We start from the raw sequence: 21652 nt of genomic DNA on the forward strand, positions 1-21652 counted from the left end.
GCGATGCGCCTTGCTTCCTTGTTGCCTTGTTTGGCTGCTTGTTTACATGCTGCCGAGGTAATTGTAGTCCACCGTCCCTTTTACCGAGAGTGCTGCTAGCTAACAGCTTCACTTAGCCTGAATCAATTCTAACAGAACGATCAAACTAGCACTGGCCTAATGAGCAGTGAGAGCCTATGCGGTAAATAGGCTGTAACAGCCATAGTCTCTCTCCCTCTTTCTCTCTGTATGTCTGTCTACCCCTGAACGCTTACTCCTCCTAGCTCTCATCCCATCCACTCTCTGTTTTCCTCTATCTGCACGCGGTGCTGGTGTAAATGCACGGCCCTAGGACAGGAAACCTCCTCTAATGGCACTTAAATAATATTGCAGTCTGGTCGCTGTCCAGCCTCTGGCCCCTAGCAACAGGGCATGAAGCAGAGCATAGTAATGGACGGAGTGTAATGTGTGCATACATGCACTGACCTACCTCTCTGATCTCTTTCTCTTTGTCATTCTCTCACTGTCTTTCTCTCTTCCTATCCCTCATTCTTTCTCTGTAAACCACACTCTCACCCTCTCCCTCTATATCTCCCTCTTCTCTTTACTACTCTTTCTGTCTCTCTCTCTCTCTGTATAACTCCATGAGCCATGATGGTTTCACAAAGCAGGTGAGCATTTAATAATGGTATTGCTCTGTCGTTGATAATCTCACCTTTACTACAACATTTTGTTTCTATAGTGCTTGTTAATGTTATGTTTTTTAGGAAATACCTCTTTAGGAAACTGCCTTAGGTCTCTCTCTTTCTCTGTTCCAGTTGCCATTTTCTTTGTGCTTTTCTCCTCCACCTGTTCATTGCCCTTCTCTCGCATTCACTCTCTCTCCCCGGTTTCCTCGATTAGCCCCTCTCCCCTACGTTGTCTTTGATCTATTTAATTGCTTTAGCTGAGGCCAAGTGCTTTGTTCCACCTTTTCACACATTACCCTTCATCTCTTCATTCTTCTTCTCTCTCCTTTCTCTTCATCTCTCGTTTCTGACTCCCTACTTTCACCTCTGTCTCTCACTTTTTAAGAAAATGCTGAGGAAGGTAAGAGGAAAGAAATAGGAAGAAGGAACAGATGGGCCTCTATACCTCCTTTCTTTTCCTTTTCTATCTTCTCTCTTCTCCTCTCATGCTTTCATGCTTACCTCCCTCAGCGTTTTCTTTTGCCCCACCCACCTTCTATCTATCTCTATACCTCTCCTCCACCCCCCTTCTGCAGGTTAGTTGCAGGCAGCATAAATGTTGGCCGTCAATAATTTAATAAGAAGGGGAGCGCTCCCCCTCCATCTCTTAAGCAGCTTGATGAATAATACATGGCTCGGAACACTGAGCAGGGCTGCCGGTCCTGGCCCGGCCTTTTGTGTGCAAAGCGATCAAATGAATGTATGTGTAAATACCTCCACAAATATACACAAACACGCAGGCCCAGGGCACAGTCTTTCACTCCTCTACATGCACACAAATGCACATTCCCAACCTGAACACAAGGATTATGAGGAATAATTCATGTCTGCATAGTTGGGAGGAAGCAGAGGTGCGCATGCCCATGGCGGTGGGAATCTCTAGGCACCTCACGATTCGATTTGATTACAATTCAGAGGGCTGCGATGCAATTATAAAACGATTATCGATGCATCTTGATGCATCATTTTTTTCTATACATGATTTCTATTTTCTTACTGTCTGAGAACTTTGTAGTTTGAAAACAAAGTATTTGTAATGATCCATAATGCATTTACGTCCAATATTTTTTATTAATAAAGCAAATGGAAGTGATGTGGCAAGTGAACTAGAAGGCTCTCATTCACTGCTCTTGTTAGGAGACGCTGCTGCCACTCATCTGTGATAAAATGCGGTTACGGTGAAATAAGATCCAGTGGTAATAGATGTCCACGCAGTACATTATATATTCTTTAGTGATTTCATAACTTTGGTTTTGGTCTCGTGATGGCGGGGTGAAAGACTGCAGGTCACCTAGCAACGAGGTTTCGCCAGGCTAGTAGCAAATGAAAAAGGGAAAGAGAAAGACAGACGAACATTTGGAGATGAATGGACTTATTCGCATTTATAAGCAGCGCAGTTGGTTTCCTGGTACGTTAAATCTGCAACGAGAGACTGTCAAACACTAACTAAAAAGTTGAGAAGATGGAGTCGTCTCCATCTGCATTGCGATGCATCTAACAATCGATTTTTTCCCGCACCCCTAGAATGCACAGATATATACTGAACAGATTCAAAATGCACCACTTTTGGTTTTGCTCTCATTTTGCAGCAGTTTCATGAAAAAAATCTCAATAACCATTTACTGCACAGGTGTGGTAGATCAACAATTTGATTGAGCAGCATGATCACTATACAGGTGTAACTTATTTTGAGGACAAGGCACTATAATGTGCAGTTTTTTGTTAAGCAACACCTACAGCCCATATGCCTCAAGCTACACAGACAGCTCATAAAAAGTTAGTTTGCACAATTGAAGTTGGCACAAACAATCAGAAATCATCCTGTGAAAGGTCTTTTGGATGCTCTATGTTTTTATCAGGGCATTGATATGAATGCAGCTCAATATGGTAACCAACAAGAGTGGGCAAGAATTCACTCTGAATGGCCAATAGAGGGCTGGAGAACAGTCATCTTCACAAAATGAATCTTGATTTCAACTTTACTGGGCAGATGGGAGGCAGTTTGTTATGGTGTTGTCTGGTTGAGCGTTTTGCTGATAGCAGTGTTGTGAAAAGACTGGACCATGTCGGTGGGTTTTGGTATGGGCAGACATACCCTGTGGACAGTGAACTCAAATGCATTTAATCAGTGGCAGTTTAGGTACCGTGATGAGACTGTTGTACCGCTCATCCGCTGATATTGCCTCACTTATCAACACAACTACGCACAGCCCCATGTCACAGGGATCTGTACATACTCCTCAGCAGCTTAAAATGTCCCATTACTTCCATGATCTGCTAACTTACCAGACGTGTCACCCACTGAGCACATTTGGGATGCTCTGAAAACACGTATTTGCAGCTCCCAGCAATCACCGCAAACTTTGCATAGCTATAGCAGAAAAGGGGAACAACGTTCAACAATCAACCTGTTAAGCTCTATGCAATGGTGGCATATAGTGGTCACACCAGGTACTAATGTGGGGATTTTGTTTCACGACCCACTCTGATTTTTGGGGATAAGATGAGCATATTTTCCACTGTAACTGAGAACATGGCTGTCATTGCAAACACTATGCTACTAAACTGAGATTGTCACGTGACACACAATACATTATAAATAGTGGCCCCCTGGCATAAGGTGTGATGGTGCGCAAACATCTGCTGTGTTATTTTGAATAGATTTTGGGTTAATGGTTAGTTAAAGTTATTAATCAGTTAGGTTGAAAGTCAACTGTTGTATAAGAGAATTGGGCAAACTGATAGTCTTTGCACACGTAAGTCTCTCTGTAGTGTTCTGTTGAGAGCGAAAAGCTGTTGCCTCAATTTCAGAAACTTCTCTTATGGGGTGTGAGAGCACAGGCCTTCACTACACAGACACACCCACTCATGCACATAGACACTCTGTCTCAAGGGGACTGGAGATGGTGCTTGAGTTGCTGCTTCTGCTGTTTCACTGTCCCCCAAGGGGAAAACGGTTAAAAATTGCACCCAGCACACACACACACACACACACACATGTGTTGACTCATACACATGCTTTTCTCTCACACAGGAGTTGCATCATACATTAACCTCAAACTTCCTCCACAATTCTCATGAATTCCCTCCAGACAGTGTAGGGATGTAAGTATGGATGTACAGATGTAGCATATATATATATATATATAGTTGTGTGTCCTTGTATGTCCATTTTTTTCATTTTAGTTTGCATTCTTTTTTATTAAAAAATATTTTCATCATAAATTATCAGCATAAAATTTTGCTTAAATGACAGCAAGCACTTGAGCACAAACATAAGTTTCTGCAAAAGCATCTAGTGAGTAGGTCAAATCCACCTGAAGGGATAAGACTGAAAAAAAAACCCTGACTTTTTCTGTACAAATGTGTTAATATGATCAGTGTCACAAATTTGCTTAAATTTGAATACTGACCCAAAAATAGTGCAGAATCCCATATATTTTCTTTTTCATTTTACTTGACACCACTTTTCTGTTTTTAACTTTTAAAAAAAGTTTCTGTTTATTTCCAGGATTCCAGGAAAAAAAAATACGTTTTTCGATGTGCTCTCACATATTTTGACCCTGCTGTGTGTATGAAGAAAGACTGTGTAAAGAGGGAGATGTTTGTGATATTGTGAGTGGCAGAGCAGAGAAGCAACAGAGGTCCATTTTTTGAGAGATGGCCTAGTAGATAAAGGAGGAAAGATGAAAGGAATAAAGCTGAGAAACCCACAAGATGAAAGAGTGAAAAGTGAAATGAAGGAGGGAGATAGATAGGCTCGAGGAGAAACAACAAAGATGAAAGCGAGACAGAGAAGAATGCGGGAGGACAGCAGGGAGTAGGGCACAGCATGACCTTGAGAGAGGGGGCATTGGCGGGAGAGAGAAAGACATAGACGCAGATGGAAGAGAAAGGGGAGAGAGACAGAAATGAGTGAGACAAGTGAGAAGGAGAGACAATCAATCTGCTGGCTGTCTGCTTGATAGGCAGCGGAGTGAGGGGCACAGATTCAGGCTGTGTGTGTGTTGCTTCAACTCCTCGTCCGGATTAGGGGTGGGCCCCCATGCATGTTTGTCTGGCAGGGGGTGTGCGAGTGAAAGACGAAGAGACTGAGTAAGGCGAGATAAAGGGAGGAAGATTACTAGGTAGGGAGAGGCAGCAGGGAGTTAGGCCCAGAGAAAAAGGGACGATGAGTCAGAGGGTGTAATAATGCAGCGTTATAAAGGGAACGTGTGATATTTAGAGAGGGAGACAGAAGCCTCAGTGGCACTGTAGGGTTAGTTGAAGTGGATGAGAAGGCGACGGCAGAAAAGAGGGAGAGAATGAAAGAAGGAGCGAGGTGACCTAGGCGTCATTTTTCTCTTTGGGCGTTTGGCTCTGGTCACGGTACCCGCAGAGCTAATGGATTCAGATGTGTGATTAGGCAGTGTGGACTGAAGGTCTTCTTTAATATGGCAGAGGTATCATCACTGCACCAGCAGGAAACATCAGGGTCAGAGCTGTGTGTGTGTGTGGACCTTCACAAGCTCTACATTGCTCTCCCTTTCCTTCACCATACTTTACTTTTGTTTTCCAGTTGCACTCTATTTATGCGCGGCGGCTGCTCCCGTTCGTAATTATGGGCTCGGTACTTGACCGGCTGCAAACTCCTCATTTATCATGGTGATTTGTCAGGTATGAGGAAATCACAGCCTGTCATTGTGTGCGTGTTTAAAGCGAGCTACCTCACGGCGCTTTTTTTGTTTTCACCTCAGAAAACGGCTGCTAAATCCACGCTCGGTGCCTCTGTCTCGACAAAACTCTCCGTAAGTACGTCATAAAAAAGCGAGCCGAGCGTGTGAAGGCTGGGCTTCGCCAGCGTGCCCTTCTGTGGAATTCGCGACAGGGCAGAGACAACCGCTGTGCTAATTATTTTCTGTGCTCGTCGCTTTTGTAAAAAAGGAAACCTCGCCATCTTTTTCTAGCCTTCACGCGTATGTGGCAGGAACGAGCTCGAGGCGAACCAGCGCGAGAAATACCACAGTTGTCGCGTGGTCGAGGCCAGCGGCTGAGGGGGTTAGAAGGTTGAATTTGTGGAAATTCACGCGATCCAAAAAGCTGGGCCCCATTTGTGAAATGGGTGGTTCTTAAGTGGCACGGCCCAATCCATGCTCCTGGTTTGTGCAAAATGGAACAGTCTACCAGAGCCGCTTTGTGACGTCATCAGAAAGCAGTTGGCACGCACTTGGCGCGCGGGAGTTTTTGGACCACATTCATCTTATTAACTTCACGCACACAAGGCTAAACAAGAAAATCTGGCTAGATGTTTAGGCCCCAAAGGAAGACCAACATTGTGCTGCTGAACACATGATGACAAAAATAGATAATTCACTTTAATTCTCAGAAAACAGGACTTTGACCAAGTTTTGACTGAGTTCTTTTTTATGCTTTTTCAGCACACTTGGAAACATCAAATTCATCTGGTCATTAGGGTCAGAAGCACAAGCGACATTACAATATGTTCTTTTGCGTATTGCGTGCAATTACACATTTCCATCAGAGAGGTCTCCAAATCCCCAAATCTTACATAGAGCAGCTTTTAACCAATAAAAGCTAACTGGTTAAAATCAATAAAGTGCACTAAAGAAATTATGCACTCTATATTTGGCTACACATTTTACTGCCCTTTTTAGAATAGCATTTAATAGTCTTAATTGTCAATATCTCTTGAACTTTCTTTGAGTCAGACATGTGTGCAAAGGATTGTGGGCAACAGAAGACCCTGAAAGATGCTTTGGTAGCATCCTCTAAAATTGTTAGAATGCACACTGCCTTTCTCGGCTGTATTTGAAGGATCCTTCTGACTGGAACAGCCTTCGATGGCGTGAACAGTTTTTAGCTTAGGCCATGGCGTTTAATTACAACCAAATGTTTTACCTGCCACATCATTCACCTCCTTCATGGTAACGTGACAAAGCGGCCTTAGTAGCTTTCCGTTTGGCATAATGTAACGCAAACGAGCAGCTTCTGAGGACAGTGCTACCGGGGACCCAAGGGCGTAGCAAACGTGGGAGACTTGGGGAGGATACCACCTTCCGCACTCTCACAGTCATGCGATTCTGTCCTCCTCACTTTTCGCATATTGTACGTTTCCTGAGTTGAACTCGTGACTGGCAATCACACAAATTACTGAGGAAACAACACCCTTTAAAAATGAATAGCAATTGTTAAAGATATTTTTTGCTTTGGACTGATTGACAAGGACAAGAATATTGTAAAAAAATCAATTTCCATTTACACAACAAGTGGGGTTTTTGAAGATATTTGAAGGCACATATGTTTGATTATTTGGCTACAATTGATTATTTGGATTATTCATAATAGTGTAGCTCACAAGAAACTGAAACAAAGTCTGAATGAAAGAATAAGATACATGGAATTTTCCATGACACTTATTTGATTCTACTGCCGGAGTTATCAGGGCTCTGTCTACTTTTCTGATTCCAGCGTTGCTTGTCCATATTCTTTTATGCAATACCAAAAGACCTTGGTTGCGCAGTACAAAATGAGTCATTTCCAAAGTATTAATTTCTGTGGTATCAGTCTCCCCCTTGTGATGATGTCAAGGCACCAGACACATCACCAATGAGATTTACATCTGCTCTACACCTTTAATAATATAAGATGCACCCAAATTGGACTAAGCTAGCTTGAGAACACACCGGTGAGAAATTAGATTGTAGGGATAGTGGTACGTACCTGGTTGATATCCTCAAGAGGGGGGTGTCCTCGGTCAGCAGCTCCTGTAGAGAGAAAAGGGAGAAATTGACCATTGGATGACGCTGTAGATTTAAGATACGTATGTAGAGAAATCTACGTTAATGGTGTCTTTGGTGATCAATGTGTATCGTGTACTGGTTTTACACTTCTCTTGTTCGTAACCTCCTTAGGATGGTATGTTCCAGGGAAGGGGAAGTATTAAGGCAGCAGTGCATGTGACAGGAAGAGACAGCTTGGAGCAGACGTGTCGTCTGCTAAGGGTGGCAGGGCCTAGCAGGCGGGCTCATGAACATGGAGGTAGTTGAGAGGCTGGGAGAAGCCTGATGGCTGTTTTAATCCATTTTCTTTTCTTTTTCCTTTGTTGTATTTTTCTTTACCTTTTTTTTGTAAAAACTTTAATAAATTGACAAGATTTGATGGATCCTCACCTTTGCGTCCTCCCGAAGTCTTCATCTCCTCCGCCACACACGGTCACATTACCACACCCCTCCCTACTTTAAAGATAAGAAAAACCTTAGACTATAAGACGCTATGAGACTTGAGGCTTCAGTGCATAAACAGAAGATGACATCCTTTAAGTGACTGTGGTGCTTCTTCTTCATACCGCCTTTGTTTTTTATTAAAAAAAAATCTAAAGACGACACGCTGGCATGCCTGCACTTTTTTGTCATCCTTAAATAAAGCCTATCAGCGGTGCACAGATATGCCAACTGTTTTGTGAAGTGCTGGCATGCCGCTATGTTTTAATCACTGCAAATAGCAAAATCAGGCCTGGAATATCAACACCAACTCTTGAGCGAAAGGTGTGTATTTGTATAAATGCAAATGTCTTCCGTTTTCTGTTCCCTCACTGTCCCTTGCTTCACGCAGGTGTCTCTGATTGGCCACTATGAATAACCCTGATGGCTACGTAAAGATTCAAGATTCAAGAGTTTTATTGTCATATGCACAGCAGAAACAGGCAGTTACACTGTAAAATGAAATTCTTACTTTGCTGTTCCTCCATTCACCAAATATAATCTTAGAAAAAAATAGAAAATATATTAAATACACTGAATAAGTAGAAAATACACTAAAAACAATAGTAAAAATGTACAGTTATATGTGCAAATTTGAAAGAAAAATTAAAGTAACGTGTGCCTATGTGCAAGTATGTAAAGCAGCGGTTCATAAAGTACATGTTGCAAGTAACAGATGTAAACAGTAGTGTTCTGTGCAAGTAATAGATGTAAACAGTAGTATTCTGACAGCAGCAGTACAGTGTATGTAAGGTGCAGTTATTGAGTGCAAAGTCGGCCAAAAGTTAAACCAGTTCAGAGTGGGAGGGGGGAAGAGGTAGGGAGAGAGGTGTTCACAGGCTATCAGGCTAGAAACTATTCGTCAGTCTTGTAGTCCTGGACTTCACACTTCTGTAGCGTCTGCCAGTTTTGATCACACGCTGGAGAGCCTTTCTGTCCTGAGCAGTGCAGTTTCCATACCAGACCGTGATGGAGCTGGTAAGAACACTCTCGATCGTACTCCTGTAGAAGGTGCTGAGAATTTTGGCTGGCATGCCAAATTTCCTCAGCCTTCTCAGAATGTACAGTTGCTGCTGGGACTTCCTGATGATGATGTGTGTGTTGTGAGACCAGGTGAGATCCTCACTGATGTGGATGCCAAGGAATTTGAAGGTTTTCACCCTCTCCACCTCTGTCTCACCTATGTACAGGGGTGTAATGAGAAGTGAGTACAATTAATAAAAGAGAGTACAATTAAATTCGAGTCATTGCATTATGTAACAGAGAAGACATTGATGGGAAGAGGTAAGGGAGCGGAAAAGAGAGGTGGAAAATGTGAAGAATGGGATTCAGAATGCATGTGAGGTGAGGTAAATCAGAAAAATATGGAGAAAATGAGAAGAATGCAGCTGAGAGAGAGGAGTGAGCTGATATTCTGCGTCTCTTGACATCTTACTCTGTGGTGCTGGACTGACAGGCCATTATGTTCCTTCAGGGGTGAAATTATGTGAGCACAGCTACACATAAGTGGACGCATGCACCTAAGCATTTATTCCCTCGGATCTTCACACTAGTCCCCCGGACTCTTTATTTTTTTTACACAACGATATGTATCGCTTTATCAGTGAGTTATTGTAACAAAAGATGTTACGAAATGAATGCCATGTTTTTAATTTGGAGTATTTTTGAAGTCTAACAAATTTAATATTTTTGAATAGAGCTTATCAGTTATAAGAACTGATAATTCGGTGCCTGAACTATGGCTTCAAATAAATTTGCATTGAATTATATGAATAAATGGTAATGTAAAATAAGAATGAAATAGATGTTTTTAACTGTTTTTCCCTCCTATAGCCTGTTATAATGTTCTTTTGAGAAGTAAAGTGTGACCACTTTACTTGACCTCAGTGTGTTTGGTCTGTTCTTTTTAAAGAATGATCATATTTCCTGCTAAAGAACAGAAAGCATAACTGCACAGCCAGGCTGTTTCAAATTGCTCTGTAGACATAATGCAACCCATCTCCCTATTTCCATATGGATAGATATGTATATTTCTTGCAGTTTCTGCTTTTTGCATGTGTAAACTCTTAAAAACCACACATCTTACAGAGTGGAAGCGCTCAGGAACACGCAGATGTATTCACACATTGTCCCAAGTTTGCTAGATTCCCAATAATTTCATATTCTTCATGGAATCATAACACCACATGCTTCACCCTGTCATTAGATAACATTTGCTGTTCTGCTCTGCTGGCACATATCGCTCACTGTTCAAGCTGCATAATGTTAACTGTGAACTCTCTGGGGGTTGCAAATGTGGGGTCATTTAGAGTTTAATGCAGTGGTGGAATATGTGCCAAAATGGATTCACTGTGTAACTATGTTCCTCTAAGTGTGTGTAAGTGCTATTTGATGTGGCACATACAGTATGGGGAAATGGGAGAAAATGCCTGTCTTAAGAACAATGTTAGATTAGGCTCAGCCATATTTGAGCATGAATTTAGCATGTACAGGCTGATGGTGCAAAAACCTTTGTAGAGTTAGGGCAGGGTCGGCAATACAAATGTTAAGAAGAGCCGTTTTGTCTTTTCAGCAAATATCAGTCCGCCTTGGGAGCCATAACATTGTAACTGTTATGTCCATTTATTTAAGTAACATTTTACTATCTTGGCTGTAAATATGTCTCAGTATGTGCTAATGACCTAGTGTAGGCTAAAAATATAAACAAAAACACAGACTAACTTTGCTCTGCTTTCAGCTTTAGCTCAGTTATAACTGCTTTTCTTACATCACTGGCAGGAAAATAAGTCCATTTGTCTCAAAATTATCGATGCTCATCTTATTGCCGTTTCGCTAGCTACTACCTAGGCGAGATTGTTGTAGTAGTTATACATTTACTCCAGACCATTTATTGTTAAACCTGTGTTAGATCAACCAGCAGAGCTTTATTTTACTGCAAAGAAGGATTATTTTGTTTTTACCTAAAAAATCTAATTATGCTGTGGAGCCGGAACAGGGCAGTAAAAGAGCCGCATGTTGCCGACCCCTGAGTTAGGGGAAATAAACTGGAACAGCAGACAAATGTGGTTTTTAATACCCTAAAACAAGGAAATATTGTCCCGCTATTAAGGCATTGGGTCGTCTTATCCTGGTGGGTTTCCTCCCCCCCAAGTTACCCTATGTGTGTCTGTTACTTTAATATACGGTACGGTACAAAAGTCAGAGACCACCCTTCATTTATTTAAATTAAGTGTTTATCAAGGTATTCATTTTTCAGGAGATATTTCTGAGCAGATTAGACATAAGAAATCCACTTGCATAAGTAAAGGGAAAGTAAAAAGGAGATAATTTAAAAAAAGGGACTCAGAACAACTGCACAAAACCACCAAAACTGTCACCATCAGATAAACAGTATTTAAATCTTGTGTCTTGGAGAGATAAAATCAAGTTCCACTTTTACTTCTGAAAAAAAATTACGTTCTGAAAAATTCACAGGTGTTTCTGTCCATCCTTACACTGTTAGAAGACGAGTTACCACTATGGGTCTGAAAAGATGTGTAGTTGTCAAGAAGCTGTTACTGAGAAAAAGAAAGAAACACAAAAGAAGAAATTATGTAAATGAAGGAAGAAGCTGCTGCTGTTCTTAGAGCAATGGACTGGCCACCCCAGTGTCCAGACCTCGATATCATTGCATGTGTTTAGGATTAGTTGGATGGTGAGAAGCAGAAATGCAACCTAACTTCTAAGACTGAACTTTGGAGGTGTGGGAAAATACCCCTGAAAAACTGAACATCTCCTGAAAAGAATGGAAGCTGTAATAAAGGTGGTGGACACACTGCATCCTGGAAAATTTGATTGTTAAGACTTATACTTAATTTTCTGTTAGAGATGTTCCTGCTTTTATGTATGTGTGTACACTTGTTTTAATATGCTTTCATTTTATGCAGCCCAGGGCTTTCAACATGAGCTAAGTATGTACTTGTTTTTCTTTTATTGTCTTTTGAGGGTGCTGCAGAAGGAGGTCTTTGAATAGCTTTAATTAGAGTCAAGTTTTTGATAAGTATATTATTTGTCTTCTTAGTTTGATGCACTTAAAAACTTATATATGATCCACTTCAGGCATATGTGACAGTTATTTTTTTTACAGTATATTTATCTAATCTACCTATTGATTTTAACACAGTTGAAGGTCTGCTATTGTTTAAACGTATTTGTCCATTAAGTTGGTTACAGCAAGTGGTGTTTGTGTGTGCTCCCACACACTGTAGCATTGACTGAGCTGGTGGCTGATGGAGTCAGTGCATTGAGTGCACTCCTCCAGTAGCCCTCATGCTGTTTGATGGCCTTTGACTCCAGTAGCTCAGGGAGATCCCTTGTGCCTCTTGCTACAAGAGCCTGCAATGGAAATTATCTGAGCAGAACAGAGGTTGTTTATTTTAGCCTCTACATCTCACTCTCTGCTGCCTATACTACTCTTCCTAATCTGGTGCTGAAAAAGTACTGTATGGATACAGTACAACACACTTAGCTCATGATTCAAGGCTGCGTTCACAGTTCAATATTCTGTTAATATTTAAACAGCAGTTGGATGAAGAAAAATTCTGACTTTATTAGTGCGGGGCTTTACAATGTTAAAGGGTCAATATTCTACATATCCTACGTTTGTCTTGTAATGTAATTGTTTTGTTTGTTTGTTTTTTTTATGAGATCCACTTATAACATATGGTTTTATTTACCAAAGCAGTCATAATTCAGTTTTACATGGTCATTTCCAGTCTTTTTTTTATCACTTAGGCTTAAACAGGCTGTTTTTTACTGAGCCTTTAAGACTGATATGTATAAATGATTAATATATATTAACGTAAAAGATATATGTAAATGAATGAATAAAATTGAGCCTTGAGATGTATTGCCAGTATGTATGTATGTAGGGCTGCTGCGGTCATATTTTGAACACCACACCATTTGGATGATTTACCAGCAAGATATTTAATACTAACATAAAAATTCACTCACAGAACTTAATATTTGTTTACAGAAGTGGTGAGCATGGTAGCAAAGCAGAATCCCTCACTATTTGTCTGACTGTCTATCTATCTATCGACCTATTTAAAACCATTGTGAAAGTGTTTTGTTACATCCTTCTAGTGCTGTAACGTTCACAACAAACGTTAAATAATGAACACGACAAAGAACACTACGCTTTGTGTGCATTCGACTACAGATGTTGATAGCTGTGCTCTCACAACACAAATGTGTTGTTTTGCTGGAGACATGCCCAACACTTGCTTGGCATGCTACTGCTACAGTGATTTTATTTTTTTTTATTATTGTTGCAACTCTACATATACAATACTGTGCACAAGTTTTAGCCAAAGTTACTAAAATCAGACTTAAAAAGCTGTATATATGGTCAATAAGCATTTACTTTTCTCAAAAAAAACCCACTAATATTAAATGCAAATAACATTCATATAGTAAGTAGTGATTTTACAAATTGCTGCTGTCGGAAGAAAACCTTATATCTCCATTTTTGTCGTTTTTTTAGTTTTTTGCATAATTTGAAAATGGCTGTTGCCCTTTACACTGTGTGCAAATTTCATAAAGAATGGACCAAAATGACTTGGAAAAGTCTGGTTCCATTGACTTACATTAAAAGTAAAGTATGTTTTTTTCCTTGTCCTGTAAAGTTTCCATTTTGGAGATAAAAGGTTTTCTTCCGACAGCAGTGATATGTCAGTGTGTTTGTTTAACCATTTCCAAACCTCTCTTTGTGGCAGCCCAGCATTAATTTGTAGTTATCATTTTACACCTGGTTTGGTTAATCAATACTTTATTAAGTTAAAATATCTGTGCAGGTGTTGAAATTCAACAAATCCATATGATACATCGAAGCAAAATCAGAAGTCGCTGTTTAAACTTGCTCCCCTAATATCAGCTACTTTTTTTAAACCTTTTTTTTTTCTACTTTTTTATGTATTTGTTTATTTGTATTGATTCTAATGATATATAGGTGCCTTAGACGTTTGCCCAGTACGGTATATGTTACATTTCTACTTCTGTCTCTTTGTTTTGTGTTTTTTATTTAAACAGAAGATCTACTGTAATGCCATCTCTACACTAGGTGTTGCATTGTTATCCAAAAATGTCCACTGGACAGTATCTACTCCAGCTTGGGTTTTACAGAAACTAATCGGAAGTGTTATAGGCTAGGATTTTTTCTGCATGAACAAACACACTAATTATTTTAGGGTTTTGTTGAATGAAGGGAATGAAGGGAGTGAGAAGCACTAAGCCCATGTCCATTGATTATATCACTCATTTCAGAGTCAAATTACATTTCTTTTATTCTTGTGCTATTTGATTAATGCTTATATTTTCTAAACTTAGCCTAAAGTACAGATCACTGTGCCTCTGTAATGTAAAATGTCTCTGAGCAGAAATGATCAGAGTTTGTTGAGTTTTCACTCTGATTATAGTTCTGATCATATGAAAGGGGGAAAAAAGCTGACCCTGTTATTAGATCTGTGAAACATCACTGAATATTGAACATCAGTGCTGTCTGAGTCTTAAAATAGTGTATTTGATTATGAAAGAGAGTGAGAGTGGTGGGAGGTGAGAGCACCTGCAGGTGTCGTCCCCTCTAACACAGACTTGGTCAGAGCAGTTACATGTTTACGCAAATTATATGTAAATTAGACAATTTACATATACAGTGATTGATTATTCATAAATCAAAGCTATTATTATGCAGACTTGCAGACTTGGATGGGCTTAAAAACTGTACACAGTGTCATTGGTGAGATTCCGTTAATGAAGATGGTGTCCCTCGTGTATTGTAGTGACATCAACAAGAGTTGCTCTCAGTCCTAAATGGTCACCTTTCACCCGGCTAAACTATGATGGAAAAACCCAGTTCCAACTCCTGGCCGTCGCCGTGCTTGGTTGGATTAAAGATGGGCATAAACACGTCCTTATCTCATGCCACAGCGTCTATCACAAGAAATGTGCCATAAGCATTACAGAGTCACAGCAGTGTGGTTGTGATTAGTGAGAGAATGAGGTGTGTATGTGAGCAAGGATCTTGAGTGTGGTTCTGATTTACTCCAGATTTGTGACTGGGATGCCTAACGTTTATCCTTCTTCACCCTGCAGTGGTTCGGAATCAGCGTGTGCGGGTGCTGCCCGAGGTGGAGGCCTACCCAAATGAATCTGTTAATCTGCGGTGTGAATTCACCAACCCAGGAAGCACTAAACTCACACAGGTACTGCCAGTATTACTCATGTAGTCAATTACTGTGAAAGTTCATCATTTAGTAACTATGTGCGAGGCAGTCAGCTTAAGATAAAGTCAGCCAGTCAGTAATGGAGTCTGTCAGTTTGTATTTTATTCAGTCTGTAATTCAGTGTCCCTGTTGTAATACGTGACTCGGTGAGTCAGTTAGTGATGCAGTCAGTTGTTAGATCAATTTACATTCAGAACTTGCCATTTCAGTCCATTGTGCTGCAAAGATATATGGGCATTTACAGAGTTGCCAGTTTATTTGGCAGGCCAACAACATATTATCACCCTATAGGTGCACTCTGAACAATAATGATTATAGTCCATCTGCTTACCTTTTACTGCTTTTAAAGGCCCCATTATAACTCAGTAGTTTTAACATTAAAAGTGAATAAAACATTATGTCTACATATTATTAAATTTTATTTATTACCTTTTTCTGATTCTGTTTCCTGGCCATAGATGGGGATCAGAAGAACTTTCCATTTTAGAGCTAGCTGCGCTAGGTTTTTTTTACGCTCAGGTGTTACACTGCAGCAAGTCACACTGAAGCAAGCTGAAGCACAAAGCATTTATTTTTGATTACTTTCACTAAAGGTAAATGTAATGTAAGAATAAAGCACACAGAAGGAGGAGAGCCATAGGGTAGATAGAGCTAGCATCACAGAGCATAGCAGAGGGAACAAATAAGGCAGCTTCTTAACAAACCCCCCTAAACATAAAAGAGCCTGACTACTGGGGTATGTGCCCACACACTTCGTAAACGTGAATCCAACATATTTACATGGTGTCTAACGGTACATTAATCCTCTCTAATTCTCTCTCAGTTCTTAACCCAAAAGGGTGGTCATTGCCATCGGGTTACTCGTTCATCATCAACGATATCGAGATAAAGAGGAAACCAAATGTAGACTAAAAAACAGCCTCTAGTGAACCTCGCCTTCTTGCACAGTTCTGTTGTGCAATGGGAATTGGACACGGGAATATGGGTATTTTCCGTGTCAGATTAGTATCCATATTACTAATGTGCCATAACACACTGCCCCATGAAAAAATGCCTTAATAAAGTGGTCGGTAGGAGAAGATAGTGTGTAATATGACGGCAGTGATGCTGCGTCTGATACTTTCAACAGCGTCACACACATACTGTGTTTCCGTGTCACTGCTCAAATAATATCTGGTTTTTGTGGTCCCATGGTGTTTTTTGATACGTAATGTGGAAAAGAATGTAAAGTTGTCTTTCAAACTAAGTTATTCTGCAAAACAATGAAATTACATATTAGAATTTGCTGCTTGGGTGAGGTGGGGTTTGTGCATTGTCATTAAAGGTGTCATTGAAATGTGAAGGCCAGTCAGTGGTTTTGAATAAGGTCAATATGTAAATGCTAGTAAGGGTGAGGAATGTATCAGTTCCTTTGTACATTGTTACTATTGTGAATTGCTTGTTGATGTCAGCAGATCTTGAATATTCTGCTAGCTCTTTCAGAATTGTTTTTGACTCTCAGGTGTCATGGATCTTTGAAGCAACTGAGGGCCACAGAGAGAACATAGCGGTTTTCCATCCAATGTATGGTGAGAGTTTCCCCAAGTCAGCCTTTAAAGGCCGCGTCCAGTTCATCCAAGCTTCCCTGGAGTACCCGTCTATTAGAATTGACAGTGTGAAGATGTCCGATGCCGGCAGGTATACCTGTGAGTACGCCACCTACCCTAGTGGTAACGAACAGGGAACCACCACGCTCATCATGCTTGGTAAGTTGCTTACAAAACATCAGTTTATTCAGAGGCCAACAAATTAACAAACCAACTATCTCAGATGACTAAAACTAAATAACTAATTGGCTAAGTGCAAACTGCCTAATTGAGACCTAATAGAAATCTAACTGTAGGATCTATGATCTTAAATTTTTGTCATAAAACTTGTTAATCTTACAGTATACCAGTTTATTGTTACATTGATAAAGTGTTGTCTTTTGTTCAAAGTGGATTAGTAACAGAATTGTCCTAAGCTGTAAGTTTATTAATTAATTTAATTAGTTTATTACTATGCTACAGCTCACTTGTTGACTATACCAGCCTTTGAAAAGGCACTACTTCAGCAGTTTACTGCTCAATCATTTTTTGCAGAAATACCATTTGACTTTAAAATGTTTTTTATACAGTATTTTCTAAGTAATATATATTTTCAGTGTACCTTTGGCCAGTCTGGAATAAAAAGGAAAATGCACAAACCTTGTGCATGCTATGGAGGCCAATAAAATTGCTAATGACAGCTTGACAAGATAATAGATTCTTGAAGTGGCTTATAATTTCATGCCAGTCAAATATGAATGACAAATAGTGTTTTGGTGTGAGATTTTTGATGTAGGGAATTGAAAAAAAACAGTTGAAAAAAATCTAAACTTTTCAGTTGGTCAGTTACTTGCTCATTATGACTAATGTCCAATTTATTAACCAACTGCTCTCTCTCTCGTCCTCCCTCACTTAATTGCTAACTCGAGGAAACCCTAGTATGTTATGAATTAAACCATTGGATTCTGGAAAACAAAAAACAAACAAGTTATGATGTCCAGTTACTCAAACTTTAGGACTTCAGATGTCAAATTAATAGTACATGCAGGTAAATTAGAGGTACAGTAAAAAGGAAGAAAACTCGGTCAAGGTAGATGGTTCTTCCTACAGACAGCCACAATGTGCTACGAAAACAGTGCCATCGCTCGTTTTAGCTGGCTGATGTAGAATAGCCAGAGACATCAGCTGTACCTTGTTTTGTCTGAACAAACAGCATCTAGAGATGTCAGAAAGCATGTGTCATGTATTGTTAAAACTTTTCAACTTCATTAACTTCTTTCATATTTTTTATTATAGGCATCACATAACAAACAGTAACTTGGTTACTGAAATGAAGTAGAATTCCCATTTTAGTGCTTATTTCATGAGAAGTGAACTTTCTCATTTAGCCCATCAGCTTGAGCCAAGCTGTGCAGTTGTACTGTCACATACTGCTTCATTATTATTACTATTATTTTGGCTTTAGCTACCAGCTAACTGTGAAAGCCTGCATGACAAAACCCCAGAAGCGCTCATCATCTGAAATGTTTTTGCGAGTACAGATCCAGGGCTGGATTTTGGCTATGTGGGTTCCTGTTACCTCTGCTAACTGCAGCCTGTCTGCCTTCTGTTTTAATGTTAATGGCTCCCATTAACCAGCTTCATCATTTCAGTGACTAAGCCACTGCTATCATCAGCCCAGGGCTCAGAATGAATCAGCACTGCCTCGACGAAGTGATCTCCGTCTTATGTTCTTCATTTCTTTGTTTCATAAACTCTGTGTACTTTGTAGGCTTGTGTGTTGACACAAGAACTCTTGTTTCTTGCTCTGAAATGTTGTTGATCTCCAAGTTTTTATCCGTTTCTTTTCTTCTATTTTTCTCTTCTGTGCTTACTGTCCTCCACTTTCCTTTTTCTTATTTTATTTCAGTTTCTTCTGATTTTATTTTGTAGATCTGTATTTGTGTTTGTTTAGTGTGCAGTTGCTGAGTGTGTATTTACAATACCTATAATGTACAAGTAGTCTGTAGTGAGGTGAGAGTTCAGCTGTTTGGCTGAAATGCCATCATGTGTACTATAGCTCTCCCTTGTTTGCAATTTTTGCCATCCTGTTTAGAGGTGCTACATTTTCATTTCCAACGCAGGTACTGAATCCCTGAGTATCGACTGGTACTAATGGCAATCAGATTTTTTAAATTTAATTTTCTCTAAAAACTACTCAACTTTAGTTATTTTATATGGTGAAGCCAGTCACTTAAGATGCCGCTGAAAAGTACCGTGCTCAAACTGCTCTCTAGCTTACAGGAAGAAATACATCGCTAACAGTATGACCAGGGTTGCAAATGGCCAGGTTTTACTGGAGGAGCCCTAGGGTTTTTGTTTGTTTGTTTGTTTGTTTGTTTTTTGGGCATGTGCATTTTCCAGTAAAAATAATAGAACATTTAAAGAGCTGAAAGCTTGACTCGTTTTTTTCTTACAAGCTTAACTTTACCTCACATCAGGGGTCTCGGACCTGAAAGAACAAAAACACTTAAATTGTGCATGTTGCCAATGACATTACTTTTGACTCACTGTTGCAAATATATTTTTAGGTATCCATCTGGTCTCAGCATTTTCATTACAAACCTTAAAATACATGTCTTTATGAAACACAAATGATGCCCTTTTACAAAAAGAGTTAATTTGCAACTTAAATCTCTTTATTAGTGTATTTCTCTTAATTAGTGTTATTTTGTCTTAAATTTAAATGACACCATATCTATAGAGAGCAAGAACATTTGTTAAGAACAGTCTGGAAAATGGATCAAAATCTGGCACTTTAAATATTTGAAAACATTATTGAATTTGTTCATAAGCTAAGAGATATGGATATTTTCCATAGTTAAACTAACACCGCCTTCTAATATTAATGGGAGTACTGATGAAACTAGCGTTAACTAGCAACATAGTACAAAGGAATTCAAACAGGCTTTCCAACAAGGCAGAGTCTTTAAAGTAGATCATTAGACTTTTGAGTTTGAATTTGTGCAAAATGTTTACATGTGCTGCTCTGGGTCTACATAAGTCAAAAATAGTTTTTCTACTTTACAGAAATAAATTAATAAACTCTCAGAAAAAGATGTGATGTAACATAAAACTCATACCGCAGCTTTTTTACTTTAAATATTGAGTCACTTTACTGTATACTTTATCAGTTCCAACCCTTGTTTGGCTGATATAAAACTGTAGCTTTTTCTATATTCACTCTTTACTCTGCCACCCAAAAAAGGAAGAATATAAGTCTAACATAATTGTACTTGTTGTTCATATGTATTTTTAGGCTACATGTGGCGATTGTTATCATGTGATATTTACACTTTCTGCTTTATATTATGCAGTGCTGCAATTCTGTGATATTTTAGGCTGGATTTGTTGTGATTAATTCATTCTTTATTTCCCCTGCTATCTGATCCAGCATTTTGTGGCACTTCTGATTTTTGTATTACCCTCTAATTTTAGCTTTCCAATTTGCTTGTTTAATAAATAACATCATATTTGATTAGTAAAGCCACATTATGCAGTCACATCAACATTCTGCCCTCTTGCCCTCTCTCCTTATTCCTTTCCTTCTATCTCTCCCTCAGCCAAGCCTAAAAACTCAGCCACCCCGGTTGTGGTGCAGACTGGCAGTGCCAAGGTCGTGGTGGCGCGCTGTGAGGCACTGCAGGGGAAGCCTGCTGCCACAATCACATGGGTGACCGGTGCCATGGGTGAGTACAACAGCACGTCTCAGGCTGAATCAGATGGCACAGTGACGGTGAAGAGCGAATACCGCATGGCCCCAGCGTCCACTGATAACGGCAGAGACATCACCTGTATGATCAGCCAGCACACACAGGATCGGCCTCAGACCTTCCCCATGAAGCTGGTGGTCCAGTGTAAGAGACACACACACATGAACTTTTTTTTTTTTTTTATTCAGTGTGAAGACTTGTGATCATGCATACGTCCCATATGTACAGTACTGTGCAAACTCCTGGGCACCTAAGTACATTTTAATTCCATCTTCCATCTGATTTAACTTAATAAATTTGATTGATTAGCTATTACTATTAGATAAAAAGTGTAAATAACACTGAGCTGCCACGAAGAGAGGTTTGGAAATGGTTAAATGAACACATTCACAGAGATAAAATTACTACTTATGTTAGTATTGTTTGTATTTATTGTAAAAATGTGAATTTCTAAACATATAAATGCTAACTGATAAGATAACTACTGAAGCATGTCTAAGATTACATTTTAAGTAAAGTTATATCATGATTTATATCTTTAATGGGTGATTTTTGTAGCTAGCTAAGTGTTTTAGTTACATTGCTGTGAGCTAGCTAAGTTAGTCTTGCAAAAACTAGTAACAGTATGTCCACCGCAGACTATACGTACATCACTGGTCTAAACCCTTCAGTTTAACAAGTACACATAGTGTCACTGATGCATAACACACTTTCTTGTGAGACATCAAAAGCTGTTTGAATGCTAATGGAATTTTTGACCTGCTGAACGTGAGTGAGTTACAAGCCAGTATCCATAAGGTGTTTTGCATCTAAAAAACAGAATTGAAACATAAAATGAAACATGTAGCTTTTATACATAAAATTACTTTGCAAGGTTAGTGCTGTTTTTTTTGACTGTTTCTGTAAAATGTACAAGAACGCACACACACACTCATACACAAACTGGCTACATGCTCCGCTCTGACTTTTCTACTTTGTATTGCTTTATAATGAGAGTCCACTGTAGATGCTCTATAGACACTCACTTTGTCATTAACTAACATCCAACTAAAACTCTTTTAAGTGAACTTCACTTTTTAAATGTGTCATTTAATATATGTTAAG

The 21652-nt window shown here is 39.5% G+C and overlaps 1 protein-coding gene across 2 annotated transcripts in view; it reads left to right on the forward strand.

Moving 5' to 3' along the window:
* pvrl2l (PVR cell adhesion molecule related 2 like) overlaps window positions 1-21652 on the forward strand; it is a 186675-nt gene that overhangs the window by 58336 nt on the left and 106687 nt on the right. For both annotated transcript variants that reach the window (XM_036567102.1, XM_036567101.1), the window contains exons 2-4: window positions 15101-15210; window positions 16733-16976; window positions 20399-20692. In XM_036567102.1, the coding sequence (XP_036422995.1) occupies window positions 15101-15210; window positions 16733-16976; window positions 20399-20692 (648 nt within the window). The remainder of the gene's footprint in view (window positions 1-15100; window positions 15211-16732; window positions 16977-20398; window positions 20693-21652) is intronic.

This window comes from Colossoma macropomum, unplaced genomic scaffold (assembly GCF_904425465.1).
Source record: "Colossoma macropomum unplaced genomic scaffold, Colossoma_macropomum, whole genome shotgun sequence".
Taxonomy (NCBI): Eukaryota; Metazoa; Chordata; class Actinopteri; order Characiformes; family Serrasalmidae; genus Colossoma; species Colossoma macropomum.